Source organism: Sorex fumeus, unplaced genomic scaffold (genome assembly GCF_029834395.1).
Source record: "Sorex fumeus unplaced genomic scaffold, SorFum_2.1 ptg000003l, whole genome shotgun sequence".
Taxonomy (NCBI): Eukaryota; Metazoa; Chordata; class Mammalia; order Eulipotyphla; family Soricidae; genus Sorex; species Sorex fumeus.
The window spans coordinates 4,980,312-5,004,338 of NW_026606060.1; the positions used below are offsets into that span (position 1 = coordinate 4,980,312).

General features: G+C 42.4%; 1 protein-coding gene across 1 annotated transcript in view; it reads left to right on the plus strand.

Moving 5' to 3' along the window:
- The first annotated feature begins 100 nt into the window (after window positions 1–100).
- Window positions 101–24,027, plus strand: part of PIGF (phosphatidylinositol glycan anchor biosynthesis class F) — a 34,713-nt gene continuing 10,786 nt past the window's right edge. Inside the window, exons 1-5 of the mRNA XM_056114639.1 lie at window positions 101–198; window positions 1,713–1,961; window positions 3,091–3,182; window positions 4,754–4,870; window positions 23,845–23,953. Coding sequence (XP_055970614.1) covers window positions 1,734–1,961; window positions 3,091–3,182; window positions 4,754–4,870; window positions 23,845–23,953 — 546 coding nt within the window. The 5' untranslated portion in view covers window positions 101–198; window positions 1,713–1,733. The remainder of the gene's footprint in view (window positions 199–1,712; window positions 1,962–3,090; window positions 3,183–4,753; window positions 4,871–23,844; window positions 23,954–24,027) is intronic.

The following is a 24,027-nucleotide window of genomic DNA, read 5'->3' on the forward strand; positions in this document are numbered from 1 at the left end:
GGGGAACCAACCAGGAGGAACCAACCTCAGAGGGAAGGCGGGGTTGCCGCCTTCGCCCGCCCCTCCGCTCCTGCGATTGGCTTTCCGGCCCTGCGGCTCCGCCCCCGCGGGCCTGCGCCTGCGTGCAGGTCGGGGCGGCGGGTCGCGCTGATGCTGTACCTGGGGACCTCCCGTCCCTGCTCCGGGCGGGAGAGTTAGGTAAGCCCCGCGCGACCGCCTTCCCTCGGGTCGCTCCCCCCGTCGTCCAGTGCATCTGCCCAGCTGGCCGCGAGCCTCTCGGCCCTCCTGGCCCACCCGTCTTCCGGCGCAGGCACCCGGCCGTGGCCCGCAGGTGCGCCCCGCCCTCCACCCGGGCATTCCGCAGACGCGTGTCTGTCCCCTTCTCGCCTCTCGGCCCCCTGTGCTCCAGGTGCTCCCCCGGCTGCACGCCGACACGGGTTCCGCGAGAACCGTGCTCCGGAGCCCGCCGGGGCCTCCCGGGCTCCTGTCCGGGACCCGTTTCCCTGCTCGCTCATTCATCCGCCCTGCAAACTCGGGAGTGGGGCTGAACCGACTCGAGTCAGGTGGGATTTCAGGGTGGCGCGGACAGACGCCCAGAGTCGGGGTGTGTGTTGTGGGAGTGGATTCCGGATCCTCCCCCCAGCCCCTCAGGCTCCCTGGGGTGCAGACGGGCCCGGGAGCAAGGGCTGCGCTCCCTCGTGCCATCCGCCTCCTTCCCTGTGCCTCGCCCGTGCCGCCGGGGGCTGGCCCAGAACGTGCCCCAGCGCCGGGCAGCTGTGGAGTTTGGACTTCTTAGCCCTCCGCGGCGAGTTTTCCTTATCAGGAAACTGTTCCCCTTTGGAAGTTCCAGTGTGAATTGTTAGGAAGCTGTTAGGAGAAGGCTTGGATCCACCCTTTTGCACCAGTGGGTGTCCTCTGTGCTCTGTGCGTGCCTGCAAAAACGTGTTAGGATTTGTTTTGTTTCGCCACAGTGTAACACGTGCACTGTTAGTTGAAATCATTACGGTTTTGGCTGAACAAGTCTGTGCCATGTATATTCTCTCAGTAATTCATAAACAGAAAATACGTATTACGTAGAAGAGGAAGTAGATTGTCTGCCTCTCTGCTTTAGCTCGATAGTAGTCTAGCACTTTGCAACAAGACATTGCCAGTTCTGGAGACCTGGGATTCCTTAGTTTAGCATAATGTACATCCTAGCCACCACTGGTGTATTCATTTGTGCACTTGGTGTCATAGGTCAATTGCTAGGAACGATTGTCTTGTTGTTTGGACACGCCATCGAGACATAAATAGATCAAATTATTCAAAATTTGAGAGTTCCTGGGTTGCACAGGTTTCTTTTCCAGCAGGGGCAGACCAGTAATCCATTCAGTTTGTTTTTAATCTGTTATTGTACTCTTCTCGGCCTTCCACACGTGTGCACACGTAGGAGTAGGAATTACCCAGTTGTTCCCACATTGGCCCTAACACATGAGCCTTTTGCAGACACAAGTATTTAAGAAACTACTAAATTTGTTCTTTGAGGGATCTGGGAACTGTGTGTTTTTCTCCTATATATGTGCGGTTTACATGCATGCATTGTCCTTGCTTCTGAAACAGACTTGTCGAAAAGTCTGAAGAAAATTGACTTTGATTCATGGCTTATTTTTGAGTGCAGTTAGGAGAATGGAAAATCATTATTGCATATGCTTTTTTTTTAATGTTTTCATTAGATAGCCACTCAAGAAAACATCATGAAAGATACTGATATCAAGAGACTACTGTATACTCATCTTTTATGCATATTTTCAATTATCCTAAGCATCTTCATTCCATCATTCTTCTTGGAGAACTTCTCAATATTGGAAACACACTTGACTTGGTTGGGCTTCTGTTCAGTTTTTGTAACTGCCGTGAATCTAGTATTATACTTAGTTGTGAAACCAAATGTGTCCTCTAAAAGAAGTTCATTGTCACACAAGGTAAGGCTTATTTCTTTATACCTCATTTTTAGATTAAGGTTACATTTCTTGTCAGCAAGAATGAAGTACTAGTCAAGAACGCATTGGTTAATTTTTAATGAGCAAAGAGAGCCTAATGCTTCTTACATTAGTAGCCTCCTTTTGCTGAAAGACTGCCTACACATTTGATAGATGCTTGCCAGGCATCTGGTTGTAAAATTTGGATGCCTTCAGTAGATACGATAGCATTGAGTCATATTTTATTTCACATTGAAGATAAATACAGGTAGCAGTAAGATCTGAAAATCCCAGTTGTCTTCATTTATTTTTGCATTTTCAAAAGGCACGATATGTTTGTTTGTCTTTAATCATAAAATTAGCCTACTTGATCAGTCTCATTTCAAACATGGTTCTCCTTGAGTAAAGTTTGCTGATATAAGACTGTATTTTCAGTAGTATTCATCACAATGTAATACTTTGATTATTAGCTTAAATTAATATATCCTCACTTAAGATTCTTTAGTACCGTGTAAAAGCTCTGATAGCTTAAAGTGCATTCGCTTCTCTGTGAGTAAAAAGTCCAGTGTGTGTTTTATAATCATTCTTACGCTCCAAATCAAGTAGTCCCCGCACTGTATTACAGGCATAAAGATCTTTTTCACGTGGTTCATAGAGTTAAATGAAGATGATTTGATGAATTATTTAGTGTGCCTATTTGTCTCACTTTCCCTGTGAGTTTTGTTTTTAAGTGAAACAAATCATTGTCATTTTTTAGCATTTTTTGATGTCTTAGTGCATACTGTGATCTTTATCTGATCTTTATCTTACTTTGAATATTTCATTAATCTCGATGAACAATACAGAGGGAGGGATATGTGTGGGAGCTACAGGCCCTTTCTGCTTCTGATTTGGGTTGGGAGGGTGAGGGAAGGGGCTTGTTTCTGCTTTAGAGGCTTTTAAAAATAGGTAGGCCCATGTCCAAGCCCACAGCACCTAACTGGACTGAATCTGTCATCTGACGTGGATGTCCCTGAACCCAGAGAATGTTCCATTGCGTCCCATATTGTGGGGTACTTGATAATTTAAATCAAGCTTTTGTTGTCCTTTACGTGTTCTCTGGAGTTTTTAAATGTTTTGTTTCTTTTTTTAGATAACCAGACTCTTGAAGTGCTGTGTCTACTTTCTTATATCTTGTTGCTTCTTTCATATTATTTTTGTTCTATATGGAGCACCACTAATAGAGTAAGTTTTAAATTGTCATGGTAAGGTAATTATAATGTAAAGCAACCTTTTGTTGCTATTGTTTTGTTTGGGGGCCTCACCCAGTGGTTCTCAGGGCTTACTCCTGGCTCTACACTCAGGGATCACTCATGGTGCGGGTATTGAACCCACATGGCTGTGAGCAGGGCAAATGCTCAAGACCCCTAAAGCATTTTTATGAAACAAAGCACTGTAGTGGGGGGGGGAGGTTAGAGAAAAGCCCTAGGTGATGAGCTTACTGCATCACAGAAGAATACTAACATTGTTTTTCTTGCTTGATGGTATTATTTGCAATAAAAAAAGTATGATTTATGATGTGTAGATTGGCTTAATTTCAGAGCTAATTACTTAATTCCATTTGTATTCTTCTACTTCCTAGACTTCTACAATTTAATTGTATATGGGGTAGGATGGAGAAGTAGATGAGAAACCATGTGTATTTATGTATATATACAGACACATAAACACATGTATAGCTATGCATTATATATATATATATTTTTTTTTTTTTGCTTTTTGGGTCACACCTGGCAATGCACAGGGGTTATTCCTGGTTCTTCACTCAGGAATCACCCCTGACAGTGCTCGGGGGACCATATGGGATGCTGGGAATTGAACCCGGGTCAGCCGCGTGCAAGGCAAACGCCCTGCCCGCTGTGCTATTGCTCCAGCCCCCGATATGCATTATATTTTTAACTGAGCTAAGAATGCACAAACTAATACGTTATTTTTTGGAGAGGGGGGAAGAAAGATCTTTGTAATGGAAAATAGTACTTTTTGTCTAATCTGATTTAGACTAGAATGAATAAGTGGGGTAATGGTTGTCGAAAGTGTAGTTCTATAACCAGCAGCATTAGCATTTTTTCCAAATGCAAATCCTTGGGCCTTAAAACAATAGGTGAACTGTACCATCCTAATTTTAGTTTACCCAGCTCTCTAAGTAGTTTTGATAAAAGCTAATGTTAAACCACTAGTTGTAGAGGAATTTCCAGAGGTGGTTGAGGAAGAAGCTCATTTTCTAGAATTGAATTTTTTTTAAATGGAGAATTTTGTTATGGATTAATCATATGGTATTATGCTGTTCAGAATGCAAAAGTAAGATTTATGCTAGATCGTATTTTATAGTTTGTATTTTGATAATAAGTATAGTCATTAGGTTGGTCGGACTCATATTACTTTCAAAGTAACACTGTCATTGTCCTCCCATTATTCATCGATTTGCTCGATGTGGGCCCAGTGACGTCTCCATTTTGAGGCTTGTTGTTACTGCGTTTGGCATATTGAATATATTACGCTTAGCTTGCCAGGCTTTGCCACGCGGGCCAGATGCTCTCGGTAACTTGCCGGGCTCTCCGAGAGGGGTGGAGGAATCGAACCCGGCTCAGCCGAGCTGGCTGTGCACAAGGCAAATGCCCTATTGCTGTGCTATCGCTAAAGTATAAGAAAATATTTTTACATTAAATCTATGGAAGTCTCAAAGATTGTGTGTGTGTGGTGTGTGTGTTTACACTTTTGGAAATTAAAAAATTTAATGAAAGATTTTTTCTTCTCAGGTTGGTGTTGGAAACATTTTTATTTGCAGTTACATTGTCTACGTTTACCACTATTCCTTGTCTGTGTTTGTTAGGCCCAAACATCAAAGCATGGCTAAGAGTTTTCAGCAGAAATGGGTAAGTTTTAATTTTATGATTTTTTGACATTTGAAATTTCATAGCATTATGCAATATTTTTCTACTCATGATGGGTTGGTGGGTTTATGGTTCCAGAGGTACCTAGAGTCCTTACTTCCTTGGGGACTAGGACCAGGGAAGGGCTGATGTACATTTGAGGAGAACTTGGGGAAGCAGAAGTGTAGGTCCCTCCTTCTGCTTTAGAAAGCTTAGCTCTGCTTTCTTGATATGGTAGAATTCTACTTTGCCTTTTGTTAGAGAAAAGGTTTCTACCATCAAGCGAAAGCTTTGAAGATCATTCCTTAAGGGAATGACTGTCACTGTGAGAAAATTAGTTTCATTCCTCTTATTTTGTAAAATGTGGATCTGTGAAAAGGCTAAATGTATCAACTGAAGTTTCTTTTTCTTTTTTAGCATATGTTGTGGTAAGACTTTGAGTGCAAGTTTCATAGGACTAAGCAGTCATCTGTGTTTTCAGCATGCTGAGTTAAACTTGTAGCTTCTTGAAAGTCACTGATGGGATTTTTATAAGTCATTAAATTGTAACTAATAAAACTAATGTAAAGCTATCGCAGCAAACACTTGAGTATTTACTACTACTCTGTACTCCACGCTGTATAAAGTTGGTGTGGATCTGAGCAGTTTGTTTGATTCTCTCCCTGAGAACTTGCATGTTTAAGGGATAAGAATGAAATGAGCAAACAGCATGAGACATAAATTATATAAACCCAACTGGTAAATGTTTAACTGCTGTAGGAACTCAGAGAAGATCCTTGAAGAGTGTGGAGCTAGAGTGGGTGATGGGTATTCGCGGGTCAGGAGTGTAAGACTGGGTGACATTGAGGGGACAGGGAAGCAAAGTGTTAAAGCATGGAAACTGGAATGAGTGTGGCATTATTGTGTGACCTTGAGGTAGACAGCCCTGGAGAACAAAGGACACATGTTAGGGCGTTGAGCTCTGTGGATTATTTTTTTCTTTTTGAAATGAGTAGTTTGTTCCCCTTCAGAATCATCTACAGAGTCATAAAGTCTTTTTTTAAATTTACTCTTTTATTTATTTTTTTTCAAATACCCATCCCTCCACCAGTGCCCATTTCCCACCACCACAGATTCCAGTATCCCTCCCACCCTCCATGCCCCCAATCCCACCCTGCCCCTATGGCAGGGCATTCCCCTTTGTTCGCTCTCTCCTTTTGGGTGTTGTAGTTTGCAAAAGAGTTAAGCCTGATTTTCAGGGAGAAATGTTGGATGATTTAATTTCATTGATCACTTTGTATATATGGAGATGTCGCGTGGCCACGTACGGAAAAAATGTCCTGGTACCCGCATGCCAGAGCTATGCTTGTAGAAGCTCATGGTCACCGGGTTTCCATCTGGAGAAGGCGGGTCAGCAGCACCTACCCCATCTGGGACCTCCTGGTGATATTGGCTCTGTTTGGGACCTGGAGCATTCTCTGGGAGCTGTGGGGCCCTCCAACCGGTTTTCTTCTTTGTTGCTGTGTGCCGGTTTTCTTCTTTGTTGCTGTGTGTTTTCTTCTTTGTTGCTGTGTCTGTGTGCCCAGAGTCATAGTCTTTATGTAAGTCAGGAACTAGGAACTTTTCTCATGTTGGTATTGTAGCATCCCAAATAGAAGTAATGTTTCAGTTTGAAAATTTTGAACACTGAGGACTGGTCAACGCCTTATGGGTTTAGTTTGGTGACTTATCGAGCTTTGAGTTTTGTTTCGGTTGATGGCATTAATGGTTTGTTTAGTGGGGAAGAGATCTGATTCTACAGCTGCTTCTTCCACAGTGCAGTGTCTATTTTCCTGTAAATCTCAGTACTGTTAGGAAGGGGATGTCAAGAAGCAAGGTGTATCGGAAAGACGAAATTATGGGATAGTGTTGAAAAACAGTCAGTAATGTACTTAAAAGACGGGCACTTAATAAATGTGGTAGAACAGTATATATGTCAAATGGTTAAGAAATATACAAATAGTCCAGGATGGGAGTAGCAGACTGAAAGTAGACTATAGACCAAACATGATTGCCACTCAGTGCCTCTTTTGCAAACCACAACACCCAAAAGAAGAGAGAGAACAAAAGGGAATACCCTGCCACAGAGGCAGGGTGGGATGGGGGGATGGGGGGTGAGAGGGATACTGAAACCCGTGGTGGTGGAAAATGGGCACTGGTGGAGGGATAGGTGTTTGATCATTGTACAGTTTGAAGCCCAAGCACAAAAATTTGTAAATCTACAACTGTACCTCATGGTGTTTCACTAATAAAAATTAAAAAAAAAAGAAATATACAAATAGGTAAATCTGGCAATTTTTCTTCTATTTCCTCCTTTATTTAAACACCATGGCTTACAAAGTTGTTCATGATGGTTTGTTACAGGTAATCATTATCCCAACCCAAATCCCACCAACACAGTCACCTTCCCTCCACCATTGTCACCATTTTCCCAAAAACCTCTCAAGCCTGCCCCCACAGCAGGCTCACAACAATATTTTATATTGTTGTTACCATTAAATGGTTAAAAGAATGATCAAAACGTTATATATATATTAGAAGAAAATTTATGAAAATTGTTGTATTTCACCTTGGGGACATTATGTCCCTCTGAAGTTTTACTACGCTTTTGTTACAAGTTAAGCCTTCTGTGTTAATGTTTATTTATTTGACATTGGTTGGCTTCTGCGTTACGTTCAATCTAATTTGGTGGGCAAGTACTGGGATGTCAGCGTTGGAGAGTTCAGAGATGTCGTGTGGCTTCACACTCCAGAAAATCCAAAATATTGAACTGGGTAGTTAACTGGGCAGTTAAATACTTAACTGTGTGTGACTGATGGGTGGGTCTTCTGGAAGTATGGGTGGTGTGGGTTGGGGTCATCCACTGGCAATTTTTCTTGACAAACCCGGACATTTACATTTGGAAATAGATAGGGTTAGTGATGCCTTTGTGAATACTCAGGATAAAGACTGTCTGGAATCTGGTGGCAGGTTAAATCCATGTGTGAGAAGAGGCTTACTTTTTAGCATTCACTTCATCTCTCCCTCTGCTGTCCCCAAGCAACTATTGTCATTGCCTTGGAGAAGAGGGAGGGGTTTGGGAAGGGGTTTTCACTGAGGATGTCGTTGATTGTTGATTTCATTTTTCGGAATCTAACTAAGAATTTCATTATTCCTCTGTGGAACTGAAATCTGATTTATGCAGAAAGGTGTATTTCTGAAACGAAGCACAGTTTTCTCTCCACTTTGACCATTATTGTAACATTAAATTTACTTGTCATAAAAGTGGCCAGTCATTTTCTGTAGACACAGTAAGGGACTGAACGCATAATGCACATTTCTCTAACCTGTGACTTTCGATGTCCTCAAATCAGATAAGGCAGCTTTTCTCAAGGGCACCATGTCCCAGACTACAATACAGCCCCAAGCAGTCTGGTTTTGGGTCACATGACCCCTGAGAGTCCCTGGTGGGGGGAGATGTTGTGGCTGGAGGGGGATGATTGCCTGCCCAATCCTTTGAGTCCCCTGGCAGGACGCATGAGAGCTGTCAGAGAAACACAGACTAGAAATGGAGAAAAAACACATGTAAAGATTGTAGAAAATCTCCACTAATTTTTATTAAATACAGATCGGATAGAAATTTTGTACCCTGTTATAAGACTCTAGAGATGTGTGTTTCTCACTCAGCCACTGCATTTCCAGCCCATTTCATTTACTGGGCCAGATGCTTGAACAGCTCCGTGTAGGAACAAACCAAAAGTAAGAAGGCCGAACACTGTTAGACCCCAAAGGAACCCTTCGTTTTCATTAAAATTTCAGCTCCTCGTGAAAGAAAATACTGGAAGTGCCAGTGTTTGGATTTCATTTCAAGATGCTTCTCATTACTAATGCTGAAATTGTACCTTCATTTGTAAGATAAGCAGCCAGGCTCCTAATCAAAATTGACATGCAAGGTCAACCCTATAGCTATTGTTTTAGAGAAGGTCTTACTCTCAGTAGTTCCTAGACCCTTACCAGCCCATTTCACTTTTTTTCCAATCCTCAAAAGCTTTTCTTGAAAGTGGCCGTGCTCTCTGCTCTTTCTCCTTGGGCCTATGGCAGAGAGTAGGCCCTGCTGCTAGAGGCCTCCAGGAAAGGGTGAGAAATGAGCTGCTCCCTGGTCTTGAACTTGGGAGGCCCTGAATTTGGAGGATGGGTGTGTATCTGGCTTCTTTGGGGAAGATGATCTAATGGCAGCATGCTACTCCAAGTCTTGGGTAGTAGGACCTGAAAAATAACGGCACATTACATGAGCAAAGTGTGTGCTCCTGCTCAAATGGAACGATGATGCGGGCCCCCTGTGGGCATTCTTGTCTTTGGGCTGGTTAGGAGGCAGCAGCAGCCTCTGATTGAGTGCTCTTCGTTTAATTACTGGGAAAGAGAATGGGATTACCAGGATTTAATTAATCTAACCATCCGGAATGAGATGAAGCTTGGAAAATAATCATCACGAGTATTCTATGTTCCATGACTCATTTTATTTCCTATTGATGATTATAATCAAATTTTCTTAATGATAAATAATGTCATCAGGAGTGTCTTCGTGCCATTTAATTTTGTATATTTCTGTACTGGTTTCAGTGGCCTACTTGGAGTAGAATTCCCACCTCAAAGGAGTGTGATGGATGCTTTGTTCCACTGAAAATTCTAATTTGAAGAATATGTGAAGTGAACACCTCTGTATCTACTTACCTTTCCTCCTCCCCTTCCCTCCTCTTTATATATTTATCAATAGAGTTTATTCAGCTTTGCCCATGGGGCTATGTTGCAGTAGCTTCATCTGATTTCCTTTAGGATGTATAGGTCTGGTTTTAAAAAAAGATTAACTTTGATTTATGGAACAAGCATTTATTAGCTCTCTGCTGAATATTGCTAATTAAATTGCAGAGAATGTATTTCCTTTACCCTGCCTCCTTACCTCCATTCTTCCTTCTGCCTCTTGTTACGGAAAAGTCAGTAGAAAAATCACATCTAGTCCTCAACATGCCCCTCCAGGATAGGAAAGACTGGAGCTGGTTTAGCTGGGAAGATAACCTCCCTCGTTTCATCTACACACGGTCACTGCAGCCTCCCCAGGTGAAGCGTAAGGTGGAAAGAAATCATCTGTCAATGCTAAAAACACACAATTGAAGAAGAAAGACCAAAGACAAAGAATCCAGCCTGGAAAAAAAATGGAACTCAGGAACAAAAACCATCCAGCCACTCAGCTTCAAGGGCTCAGCCCCTGGAGCATCACCAAATAGACCGGCCTCTGGCACATGGTCCTAGCCCTGCAAGTGGGCTCCAGAGCCCTGGGCTGGCAGGTTCCTTCTGGGCGAAGACATGTCTGTGCCTTGAGGAAGAGTCAGGAGCAAAGCAAGGCCCTGGCTGCCGTGACAGAGGTCACGGACAAGAGGACGTGAATAAATGAAATCTTTCCCCAAAAATATAGAGATGAGTTCAATGAAACCAGAGCTCAGGCATAAGATAACAAAACAAGATATGTTGGAAGAGGTTGCGGGGCAAAGGAAAACTCTGCAAGTCCAAACCACACTGTCAGAAGCTATAAATCAGAAACACGGACTGGTCAGAAAAGCAAGTTCTTGAGTGGGAGAAATATATGAGGGGGAAGGAGATGAAGCTGAGAAGGAAGAAATGATTAGAAAAGAGCTGATAAAGGGAAAAAACAGAAAGGAGATTCAACTTAAGACCAGTTAATGCCCTGAAAAGACAAAGCAGAGAATAATTCTAAGATAAGAGCTTCCCCAAACAAAGGAATTCAATTTGTGTATTGTGGTTGCTTCTTCATGGTATCAAAAAAATTCATGGATTGGGGCTACAAAGCAGAATGCTAATGGTATATAAAGATAATAATAGAGTTAGTCAAAGTTACACAGTGGGGGAAGTGAAGATGGAAAAAACAAAATTGAACCTCCCGAGCCATTCACTCTGGCCCTCCCCAGGTTCCAGGCCTTGCTGGGCTTCAGGAAATAAGGGTGAAATAAAATATAAAATACTAAGCAGTTTCTTCTTCACCCTATCTCTAGTCCATTTTTCTTATTGTGTAGCCCAGGATACTGCTAGCAGGCTTATGCCATCTCTGCAGAATGCTGCATTATTTTCTTGCTGGGAATAAGAATACCACCCCAAAAGTTGCAAGCACCATATTTGGGGCTCCTCTAAAAAACCTGCTTCCTCCCCAGCTCCTGGTGCAGGTAAGCTCAGTGTGAACTTAGGCTACCTATGCAGTTAGAATCTTATTGTTTAAAAAGTTGAGATATAACTGCATACTATGAAATGCACCCATTTGAAGTGAGCATCTAATTGGTTATTGCTGAGTCCACCCATCATGTCTGATTTTAGAACACCTCATCACTCTCCAAAAGAAATCGTGGCTGTTAGCAACAGTCCTCCAGCCCCACTCTTCTCTTCCTCCTCCCATTGCCACTGCCCAGCCACACCCACACTATCTGCTGCATCTTCCGCCTCTGTAGACATGCCTGTTCTAGGATGCCCTACAAATGTTGGACTTTAAAAGGGAATAAGAAATCGAGAATCACAGGACATTTTATGACTACCTCTAAAATGAAATTACAAAGTGAAAATAACAAACTCAGTAGAAACAAAGAACTAAAACATCAAAGAATAGTTAAAAAAAATTGAATCCATTAAAAGCATTACACTCGTAAAAACCAAACAGGAGGCAATCAAAGGGCTATGCAGAGAATAAGCTTATGGCATTTAAAAAATATAATCAGAAAAAATTTCAACAGAATGGAGACAGAGTTAAAAAGATTCCTCAAAGTGATAAAATCAGAGGATTAATTCTAACTAAAAACATTCCACCAGAAAATTCAGGTTTTTAAAATGAAATTTTAAGAACAAGAGACCCAAAGTTCTGGATTAAGAAGATCCATACATTTCCACACATATCCAGCAAGATAGATGAAAAATAACTCACTCCAAGATGCATTATTTTTGAATTTTTCAACAAGAAGAACCAAGAGGAAAGAGGTGAACCCAAAGCCCCAAGGCGGCTGGGAGGGCACGTTGCCTGCAGAAGACTCGAGCCGGCGTGACGAATCGGAAAACAGTGGAGAGCCGAGGCAAAGTGATTTCCACTAATTAATAGTAATTTTCAGACTTAAAGTATCCCTGGGCTGGAAATGTAGCTCCGCAGTATGGCGGCTGCTTTGCACGTGAGAGCTCAGGGTTTGATCCTTGATGCTGCAGGAGAAAAAGGGGTCTATAAAATCTTTTCTTCATGTACCATTTCTTAGGGACTTATTGAATAATTTTTTTGTTTTAATGTCAGGATGGGAGTGGGGGAAAGAGGAAGTCTTGAAGAAGTAGGAGAGGTAGGAGGGCCTGACGTCCTGCGAGGGAAAGAGGACCTCACAAGCTGATGGGCAGGACTGACAGGGAGCAGCTGGGCCTCTGGCTCAGAGCGGCCAGTCCAGTGTGGAGCAGGGAAGATGCCTCCCAGGAGGGAGAGGGCAAATAGGGCACACACGTTTGGGGGTGATGGTAGTTTCCTTGGAATGTTTGAAGGCAGTTAAGTGAAGGAACGTGAATAAAGGATTCTTTCTTTAATGCAGTTGTGCAGAAGAGGTAGCCCAGGTGGGGAAGGTGCAAGAGGCCAACCCAAGTTCCATTTCTGGGACTGTATATGGTCCTCAGACCCCCCAGGAGTGATCCCTAAGCCAGGGATAAGCCCCAATACCTCCGGGTGCACCCCCCCTCCCAAATAATTGTTTATGTTCAAAGAAAATTACCTTCTTACTATAACAAAAGAGATGCAATCATGGCTCAATGTGTGGTTCAGCTGTGACTAATATTTTTATAATCAATAGAGATACCGTGTCATTGATTCTACTGTGGAAGAGACACAACCCTCAGGAGGCAGTGTAGATGAAGATGGGGAGGTTTGTGGGTGAAGATGCTAAATCTTCCATTGTAGAAAGAATGAATGTATTTTGAAAAATTCATATGTAATGCATGTTCTTTATTTTTTTTCTTTTTTATAAGTTTATTTATTGAATCACCGTGAGAACAGTTACAGACCTTTCGGGTTTATGTCTCCTCAGTCATACAATGATGAAACACCTGTCCCTTCACCAGTGCCCATTTTCCACCACCAAAAACCCCAGTATACACCCCATCCCACACCCTCCCCCTACCTGTGGGGCAGATGATTTCTACGTTACTCTCTCTTTACTTTGATTCAATATTTCGACCTCAGACACACCATTGTTATTTGGGATTTTACCCCAACACTCAGATCTGCCGAAAAGGCAACCATAGACAATTTGTTATAGACAATTTGTTTTCTATTGCTAATTATGAATAACATATGATATTGTGTGCCCAAAGTAATGGCCACATGATTTTGGATTTCTGAAATTTTAACAATTAAATCTGGAGGGATTTCTGCCAAAACCTGAGATTTGTTCCTGAATTTCTGGGATCATGGCCATTAAGCAGCTGGCTTGGGGGTCTCATTGTGGGGGGAGGAAAGGGCCAGCACCACCCCCATCCCGTGAGGCCCTGTGTGTCTCATCACTGTGGCCCAAACCTTATTGTCCAATGGCCTCTGGAGGATGGTGGCCACAGTTCTGCCAAGAGGGAGCAGGCGGAGGGACAGCGCCCTTTCCCCCTTGGAGTGACCTGGTGCTGGTAACCCACTGTGGGGACCGGACGCATTTCTGCCAAAAGCCGTTGGGTTCTAAGATTCGTTTCTGCATCTCAGGGATCATGACTCTTATGCAGTTTGATGAGGAATCGGAGGTCTTGCCTCCAATTATATAGCTGAGCCAAAGGTGGTTTCTGGGTGTGTCTCCCGCGTATCTAACTTTTGGCCATTTACTTTCTTGGTAAACTTGGCCCCAAGTTGTTGGGGTGTGGCCAAAGGCACAGCAGCAATTTTAGGGTCTCTAGAAGTCTGAAGGCACCATCAGGTTGCTGATGCACTCGCCTCCCAGGTACAGATTGACCTGCTGGTGGCACCATACCCCCATGTAATGCATGTTCTTTAAAATGCGAGGTATCTACACGAAGCAAGGAAGAGGAGGTGAAAGTTTCTGTTTCTGGAGCGGAAATCAGGATGGGGGAATGAGAGATCCAGGGGGGTGGTTTTTGTAGTAATGGTGCTGGTGATGATGGTGGCAATAGTAGTAGTAGTTGTTGTTTAAAACGTTTCAGCTTCAAGATATTTATAAATATTATTTTGATACATATAAATTTATTTTACAGTTAACAAAGTTAGTGTCTATTTCTATTTTTCCCTCAAAATTTTGTTTTATTAAAGCTCCATACATTACAAAGTTACTCATAGTTGGGTTTTTGACGTACAAGGAGGGAAATTGACACTGGTGGTGGGATTGTTGATACATCTGTATTTTTAAACAAAATTTTTAATCAAAAATTTTTTTTAAAGATACACTTGAGGATTATTCAGCAGTAGGCCTTTGATGTGTGAGGCTCTGGGTCTAATTCCTGGCACTGAAAAAAATATAAGCTACAGAGTTTTTCTGTCTTGGGTTCTTTTTTGTTTGTTTTGTTTTGGGTCACACCAGCAGTGCTCAGGGCTTACTCCTGGCTCTGAGCGCAGGGGATCACTCCTGGTGGCGCTCAGGGGAGCATATGGGGTACTGGGATCGAACCTGGGTGGGTCACATGCAAAGCAAACACCCTTCCCACTGGACTGTCGCTACAGCCCCAAAGAATTTTTCTGGTCTTAAACTAGATCTTGGTTCATTTTCTTTTTCTTGAGTTTATTATACATAGGATCATAAGTACTCTGTATACAGCACACGACATAGAGGAGAACCTTTTGGATGTTCTCACTTCTTATTTTGACATATAGCAGATGGTCACAAAGGTGCGTTGTGTAAAAAGGTATGACCATGCCTTGGAGTTCCTGGGACTTGGGATAAGAGCGTAAAGAAAATTCTTACGTTTCTGTTATTGGAACATGACTCAATCATAGTGCAGTCTTGATTTATAATCTTCAGTCTCTCCTTTACTTTGACTTTTTCTATATGCTCTTTATTTTTAAATTACTGGTGAGTTTTATCGCAGTTCCCATTGGTTTGAGTATTATTCTTGGATTCTCGGAACCCTGCACCATCACCCCCATCACTCGAGTGTCAGTACCCCTCCACTGCTCTGCACTCAGTGTTCTGCATTGAAAGGATCCATAAACTCCCTTCCTGTGTGTGTGTTGCATCCCCCCCCTCTCCCCTACATCCCAGGATCCCCTCTCTCCCTACCTCGGGCTTTGCAGCCTCAGTTCACAGCTCACTTTATACTATGTTTCTTTATACTACACATAATGAGTGAGAAGATCTGGCATTTCTCTTTTGCCTTCTGATTCACCTCACTTAGCATGACATCCTCGAACCTCATCCAAGATGCAGTGAACTGCAGTAGTTCATCTATTCTCATAGCTGAATAGTACTCCAGTGCTGTATATAAACCATAGTTTCTTTTTTCAAAATTGATTAATTTTTCATTGCCAAACCTCAGTTACAATAAATAGGAAAACACTTTGAAAGTATGCTTGAGGAGTGCAAAACATGATAGGAGAGATATCTTATCAATGATATCATGTTATCAAATGATATGCTATCAAATGATAGTAATATACTTCCTCCAATTTAAACTTAATAATATTTAGTATGTCTGAGTTTTAATGTCTCTACTTTTTTTTTTTTTGCTTTTTGGATCACACCCGGTGATGCACAGGAGTTACTTCTGGTTCATGCACTCAGGAATTACTCCTGGTGGTGCTCCGGGGACCATTCGGGATACTGGGAATTGATCCTGGATCAGCCGCGTGCAAGGCAAACGCCCTACCCGCTGTGCTATTGCTCCAGCCCCTTAATATGTCTACTTTTCAGCTATTTAACATTTTATAAACAAGTGCTTTAGCATTCTAGAAAGTTTTTAAAAATACGTAGTATATAAGTAGGGGCACACATTTTCCTCAGGGTCCAGCCTTGCATTATGGTGACAAGGCCAGATCTTATGGCAGCATCAAAGAAATTCACATGCTCCTTCGCTTGAGTCCACCGAGTACCACTGGGAAGATTTATCATTCGTGAAACTTGAGTGATGCCGGCCAGAGGTATCCACCATCTCAGCAACAGCCTGAGGATGTGTGACACAGGCAAGCCACAGCTGTTCACAGCTTCCCAGATCCTTTCCCCTGCCCTTTATTTCACACTGTGCTTTACAGAGTTCATGATACAGTTGTTTCAGGCATTCAGTGTTCCCGCACCAATCCCACCACTTTGTGTGATTTCCCTCCACCTCTGTCCTCAGTTCCCCTCCCTCCGCCTGAGCCTGCCCCCCCCTTCAGGCACAAAATAATTGATTTTATATTGTTTGTACAATAATGTGGTTAGTGGAGTTAAAAAAAAAACATACATCAGTTAAAGAAAAATGTGTGAAAATTGTTGTATCTCACCGAGGGTCTTTAATGACTTAAAGTCTGAGGGTTTACTAAGCAGTTTGTTGCTAGTTGAGCCTTCTGTGTCATTGTTTTTGTTTCTTGCGCTTAGTTGCCTCGATGATATTTTCCCATCTCATGTGGTGTGCTTCTACCGGGGTGTCAGGATCACGGAATTTGGAGATGTTGCGAGGACACATATGCAAGTGCACTCCGGGAATTCCAGGATCTGTAAAACTGGGCCAATGAGTTTCTGTGACTTGGGTTTGCTTGCATCTCTTCCAAGCTTTGCGGTGAAACCGTGGAGATGAGCTTGGAGGTAAAGCTGTGGAGGTGAAGCTGGGGAGATGAAATTGTGGAGATGAGCTGTGGAGATGAGCTGCAGAGGTGAAGCTGTGGAGAAGAGCTGTGGAGATGAGCTGTGGAGGTGAAACTGGCAATGGGCTGTGGAGATGAGCTGTTTCTCACCTGGAAGTGGGTGTGGGCGCTGGGGCTGTCAGCAGTAAGGGTGTCAGGGGAGACAGTCTGCCTCCACACCGAGAAGACCCCAGGGTTCTCAGCCCTAAAACTGGTGTACTTGGAATTTGTCTTTGGCTTGGAGTCTCTGCGGTGATTGGTTGTGAAGCATTGGAGTTGGGCTGTTTGTGTGGCTTGCATGGTGGCAGCTCTGTGGTGTGAGTGTGACTGAATGAGCCTCAGCAGGGCAGGGACTTGGCCTGAGTTGGCCTCAGGATACCCGGGAGTTTTCTCAGCTTGTCAGATTCGTAAACCATCATTTCTTTACTCACTTATCTTTGTTGGGCACTTGGTTACTTCCTGATCTTAGGTATTAAATAAGTATTGCTGCAGTAAACATATATATACATAGATCCTTGCAAGTTATGATTTTAGTGCTCTTGGGATCCCTGGATCATAAGGAAGTTAGTTCTATTCTTAATTTTTTTTTGTCTCCATACCATTTTCCATGAAGGCTGAAGCCACTCACAGTCCCACCGACAGTGAATCTGAATTCCTTTTCCATCACGTCCCTGCTGGCTTTGATGATCTCTGTACTCTTTGATATAGACCTTTCTCACCAGTGGGAGGTGATCAGTCAATGTTGCTTTGCTTGCCTTTCTCTGATACTCAGTCATGATGAGCACTTTCTCAAACACTGGTTGGCCATATGTATGTCTTCTTTGAGGGAGTGTTCTGTTCAACAGTGATAAAGAAATCAAGTGATCACTATCCACAGCTGACATGAGGTTGGACATAGTAAACCCTAAAGAGTTAAAAAACTCCTAGGAACAGTAAACATACAGCAAAGTAGCCAGCTGTAAAATCAGTGTACAGAAATCTGTGACATTTTAGAGGTAAGCAAGAAGATTTAAAAAAAAAAAGCCCATTCCCATTTATAGTTGTGTCAAAAAAACACTTGGGTAATAGTTGAGATAAGTACCAGGAGGTTTACTCCATGACTTGGAGGCCAGCCACATATGCTGGGGGAGAAGGCAGCTCAGATAGAGAGGGGAGCACCAAGTAAAGGGTGTTGGGAGGATCCTCCCAGGATGGGAGATGCATGCTGAAAGTAGACTATAAACCGAACATGATTGCCACTCAATGCCTCTTTTGCAAACCACAGCACCCAAAAGGAGAGAGAGAACAAAAGGGAATGCCCTGTCACAGAGGCATGGTGGGATGGAGGGGGGGTGGGGGGTGGGAGGGATACTGGGATCATTGGTGGTGGAGAATGGGCACTGGTGGAGGGATGGGTACTTGATCATTGTATAACTGAAGCCCATGCACAAAAATTTATAAGTCTACAACTGTACCTCATGGTGTTTCACTAATGAAAATTAAAAACAAAACAAACAGAAGAAAACCAATCCTTGGGTATCTAGGAATCATCTTAACAATAGAGATAAAAGAAGTGTTTAGTGAAAACTGAACTGTAAATCACTGAAGGAACTAAAAAGAAGACAAAATGAAATGGAAGCATTATTCCTTGTTCATGGATTAGAAGATTTGATATTGTTAAATGGACACCCTAATCAAAGAGATTTATAGATTTAACACAACCCCCATCAAAATTCTCAATGACATTCTTCAAGGCCATTGAACAGAATACCTGAACCATAAAATAGCTAAAGCAATTCTGAGAAAAGGGAAGATGCATTTTTCTGGCTTCCAGCTATATTATAAAGCTGCAGTAATCAAAACCACATGGTACTGGCATAAAGACAGACTCTTAGGAAAGTTGAATAGAACTAAGAGTTCGGGAGTAAAACCTTAGATGAATGAATAGTTAATCTATAGCATAGGGCAGGATAACAAAGTCGGGCTAAGAAAACCTCTTTAACAAATGATACTGGGAAAACTGATTAGCCTTGTGCCAAAAAAAAAAAAAAATCAGATCTGAATCACATCTTAATGAAGATATATAAGATAAAATGGATTAAAGACTCAACATCAGACCTTTATCTATAAAATACATGCCTTTTTTTTTTTTTGAGGAAAACATAAGCAGACATTTCAGTGATATTGACCCCAGTAGAGTCTAGGTGAGACAATTTCATTGGCCAAAAAAAAAAGGAAAGAAAGAAAAGCTATAATAAGGAATTACATCAAGCTAAAAATCTTCTGCTCTGCAAAAGAAATAATGGTTGAAGTCAAAACACCCAACTAAATGGGGAAAAGTAGTTACAACATACATCTGACAGAGGGCTAATACCTAACCATATAGTTTGACTTCTAAAATTACAAATATCAGGGCTGGAGAGATAGCACAGCAGATAGGGCATTTGCCTTGCACCAGGCCCGACCCCGGTTCAATTCCCAGCATCCCATATGGTCCCCTGAGTACCGCCAGGAGTAATTCCTGACTGCAGAGCCAGGAGTAACCCCTGTGCATCGCCAGGTGTGACCCAAAAAGCAAAAATAAATAAAACCTACCATAATGAGATACCACTTCAGACTTACATATGATATGCACAATAATAACATGTTAACAGGGTGTGGAAAAACTAGAATCCTCATTTGCCGGGAGTGTAAACAGATTCAGTTGCTTTGGAAAATAGATGGGCAATTCCTCAAAAGGTTAAGCACATAATTGCCCTATGATCATGCCCAAGATAAAGAGAACATATGTCTACACAAAACGTATACACGAATGATTATGGGATAACCATGCATAATGATCCAAAAGTGGAAACAGCTCACATGCCTATTAACCGATGGATGGAAAAGACAAAAATCTGGTATGCTTACACAGTCAAATATGATTTGGCAGCATAGCGCTACCAAATGAGTGAACCTTGAAGGCATTACGCTCAGAGGGAGAAGCCAAATAAGAGACCACATATTATATGCTTCTATTTGTATGAAATGTAGAATACGCAAATTTGTAGAAGCAAAAAGTAGGTGAGTGATTGCTTGGAAGGAGGGAGGAAAATAAGGAATGACTACTATTGGCTTGCATTTAGGCTTGGTGGTGGCACAGCTCTAAATACACTAAAAATGTTGAGTTGGAACACTTTAAATAAATGGCTTGGCTGGGAAAGAATTTTTGAAGGGAAAGTCTTTACTGAACTTAAAAGAGCTGTTGCCTTTTCAAAATCTTAACTCTCACATATTTTCCCAACATTATTTTTTTCAACTTTTTCACTCAGCCTCAACCAGTTTTACTTACATCCTTTTATTCTATATTTGCGGCTCCTCAGTCTTTAAGATCAAATGGTACCTGTTCTTCCAAATCCAGTTGGCTTTCTAAAATGAAAAAAGGAAACTCTTACTAGCAGAAAGAAAAAAAAGGTGTCTCTAGTCATGTCATCTTATTTATTGCAACGTGGAGAAGTTGTTTGTTAATTGAAGGCTAAACAGTATTTGTCAGCCAGATAAAAGAAAAATTATCATATTAAATTGTATGTATAGTATAGTTCTTTTTATTTTTTAATTGAATCACTGTGAGATACACGAAGTTGTTCAAGATTGAGTTTCAGTCATACAACGTTCCAACACCCAGTCTACATTTCCCACCTCCTGTGTTCCAGTCCGTCCGTCCGTCTATCCATCCGTCCATCCATCCCTCCCTCCCTCCCTCCTTCTCTCTCTCTCTCTCTCTCTCTCTCTCTCTCTCTCTCTCTCTCTCTCTCTTCTTTGGGGCATTATGGTTTGCAAAACAGATACTGAAAGGTCATCATGTATATCCCTTTACCTACTCTCAACACTCAGTTTTCATCCAGAGTGATCATTTCCAACTGTTATTGTATTGTCATAGTGGTCCCTTCCCTATTCTAACTCCCGCTCCCCTCCCCCCACCACCACCACTTGTAGCAAGCTCCCAATGGTGGACCAGTTCTCCTGCCCCCTGTTTTTCTGTCTTTGAATATTAGTCTCATACCATATTTTTTTAATAGCCCACAATGAATGCAGTCATTCTCTGTCTGTCCCTCTCCTCACTCATTTCACTCAGCATGATACGCTCCATGTCCATCCATTTATAAGCAAATTTCATGACCTCATTTTTCCTAACAGCTGCATAGTAGCAGTTTAGATATACCATTGTTTAGATACACCATAGTTTCTTTATCCAGTCATCTGTTCTTGGGCGCTCAGGTTGTTTCCAGATTCTGTCTATTGTGAGTAGTGAATTAGGAGTGCAGAGGGCGTTTCTGCTGTGTGTTTTGGGGTCCCCAGGGTATATCCCAGAAGTGGTATTGCTAGGTCAAATGGGAGCTCAACTTCTAGTTTTTTGAGGAAAGACAATATTATTTTCCAAAGAGTTTGGACCAGTCTGCATTCCCGCCAACAATGGATGAGAGTCCCTTTCTTCTCTTATCTGCGCCAGCACTGGTTGTTCTTGTTCTTTTGGATGCGTGCCAGTCTCTGTGGTGTGAGATGATATCTCATTGTTGTTTTGATTTGCATCTCCCTGTTGACTAGTGATGTAGAGCAATTTTTCATGTGCCTTTTGGTCATTTGAATTTCTTTGAAGAAGTTTCTGTTCATTTCTTCTTCCCCATTTTTGATGGGGTTGGATGTTTTTTCTTGTAAAGTTCTGCCAGTGTTAATATAGCGTTGATACCAACCCCTTATCAGTTAGGTACTGGGTGGGCTGCCTTTGGATCTTGGTCACCATTTCTTTTGAATTGCAAAACTTCTTAGTTTAATGTAGCCCTATTTGTTTCTTGAAACACCACTGACCAAACAAGTTGAATATAGTACAGTTCTTTATGTAAAACAAGCAACCAGACCAACCAAAAAAACCCTGCTGGATCTCTCTAGCAGACAAGTGACCCAGCACCACAACTAAATCTCCAAAAGTACATAATTCCATCAGATCTTCCCGGGGCTGACAACTCTGGGAGGGACCTTCTCAAGGTGGGAAGATTCCCCTTCCTCCTGAATGCACCGCAGGGACATCCCACATCCTTCAACATGGAAAGCCCCCAGCTCCACAACTGAACCCCGCCAAACTGCCAAACACCAAATCACCCAGCTCCATCGTGCCTGGACCACACAGCTGCATATGCCACTGCACAGTACCTCTGAAATTCATAGTTCTGTCAGAAAAGTAGGGGGACAGCAAATCTGATGGGAAAGTTGCATTTAAGACCACCGGGCTCAGCGAGTGAAAACAGTAATCCAGAAGGCTCAGTTCGCACCAACGAGCCCAGTTAATTTTCAGAAATTACATCAGTATTGTGAGATGTAATAATGATCAAAATTGACTTATTGATCCAAGTTTTGATAATTCCCTTTGCCTTTGTGCGGTAACCAAACAATATGAAGTACATTTATTTGTGCCTGCGAAGGGGGCAGGCTGGGGTTGCGGGTGGGTAATTGGGGACGTTGGTGGAGGTAAGGGCACACAAGTGGTGGAACATTGAATGCAACTGAAATCAACTCGATTCATGAACTTACGAACACCTTGGTAAATAATGGTGTTATAATAATTTTTGAAAAACTGCTGTGTTCTCCCTCCTCTCTCCCCAAAAAGGAGTAGAGCTCTATTCTACTGAACGCTAATTGGAGAAACTGACTGGCATTCTGAGGTACTGAGTAGCATAAAAAAGAATAAAGCCCAGCAAATACATCAATACATAAAACAAATATCTAGTGATTGGATCCTGCCTTTTCTCAGCTCTAGTTAGGTGGGGTGGGAGGGCAGGGAGATGGGGGAACAATGAGATGGGCAGTTGGTAAGTAAATTGGCTTAAGAACTGACTTGTCATTTGCAGCTTCCTTAGTTCAGTGTACATGTTGTGTGCAGTGGTTGGCATACATCTGATAAAACAAAAGTTTTCCCATTTGTTCCCCATGAGCTGCATGAAACTACTTTTCATTAACTTCATAATAAGTCCACCCTGCATTTTAAACACTGAATGATCAGATACCATTTCCTGTACTGTGTTTCATTCTGTTGTGACCAGACTCATCACACTATTAGCGGAACACCAAAATTAAGACCTACCAAGAGAATGGCAGAATTACATCTTTCTTCCTTTATACTCTAATATGTGCACTTAATAAATTGGAATGGAATTTGGATTGACAGTGGTAGCACTGTAGCACTGTTCACCTGTTGTGCCTTGATTTTCTTGAGCAGGCACCAGTAACGTCTCCATCGTGAGACTTGTTACTCTTTTAGGCGTATCGAATACATCACGGGTAGCTTGCCAGGCTTTGCCGTGCAGGCGTGATACTCTCGGTAGCTTGCCGCGATCTCCGAGAGGGGCGGAGGAATTGAACCCAGGTCGGCTGCGTGCAAGGCAATGCCCTACCCGCTATGTGTTGCTCCAGCCCAAACAGGAATGGGAGGTCAAACATTTATAGCATCTTCTAAAATACTTTGTTTTTGTTTTCTGCTCCTCCCCACAAAGTGGAGTTGATTTATTCTAACGGAATGTGTACGAGTTGAATTAATAGTGCTCCTTCCCCCACACAATGGAATACTAGTGTATTATTAACAAGGGAAATGCCAACTCAGGTGGTTATTGTTTAGAAGAATAGATACATGTGTACATATGTACACATACGAATATATTCTTCGAAACAGTTGAATGTGTCTCCGTTTGTACCTGTGTAAAGTAATTTTGGGAGCGAGAGCCCACACCAGGTGATGCTCAGGGCTCTGCAGGAATCATTCCTGGGTGGAATTCGGGGTTCATATGGGATGCTGGGGATCGAACTAGGGTTGGCTGCGTGTACCCGCTGTAGTGTCTCTCCGACTCTCCTGTGTAAAGTACTTCTGGAAGGTCATGTAATAAACTCATCACAGAATACAGAGTTGTGGGTGAAGGGGAGACTCATGCTCATCTGTGTTTTTGATTCTCACGATACATATGTCTTACTTACCACCTAAAAAACATGGTTAATAGTCATAGTAAATATTTGTCAATCTGAGACGCTTATTTTAAGTGAGTGTGGAAAAAAATGCATAGTGTTAATTTGTGCTATCGCATAAATTGTGTTTGGATCTTTAGCAGCTAAGATACTTCCCCATGACAGATTCGCGCATTTGTTTTTACAGAGTGACCTCCATTTGGGAGAACAGTCTCCAGATCACTACAGTTTCTAGTCTCCTGGGCAGCTGGCTGGGTGCGTTTCCTATTCCACTCGACTGGGAGAAACCATGGCAGGTTGGTTTTTCATCCTTAAAGCCATCGTATAAGGTACAGTGATAGACTGTTGAGACGAGAGCCAGCTAAGTAGG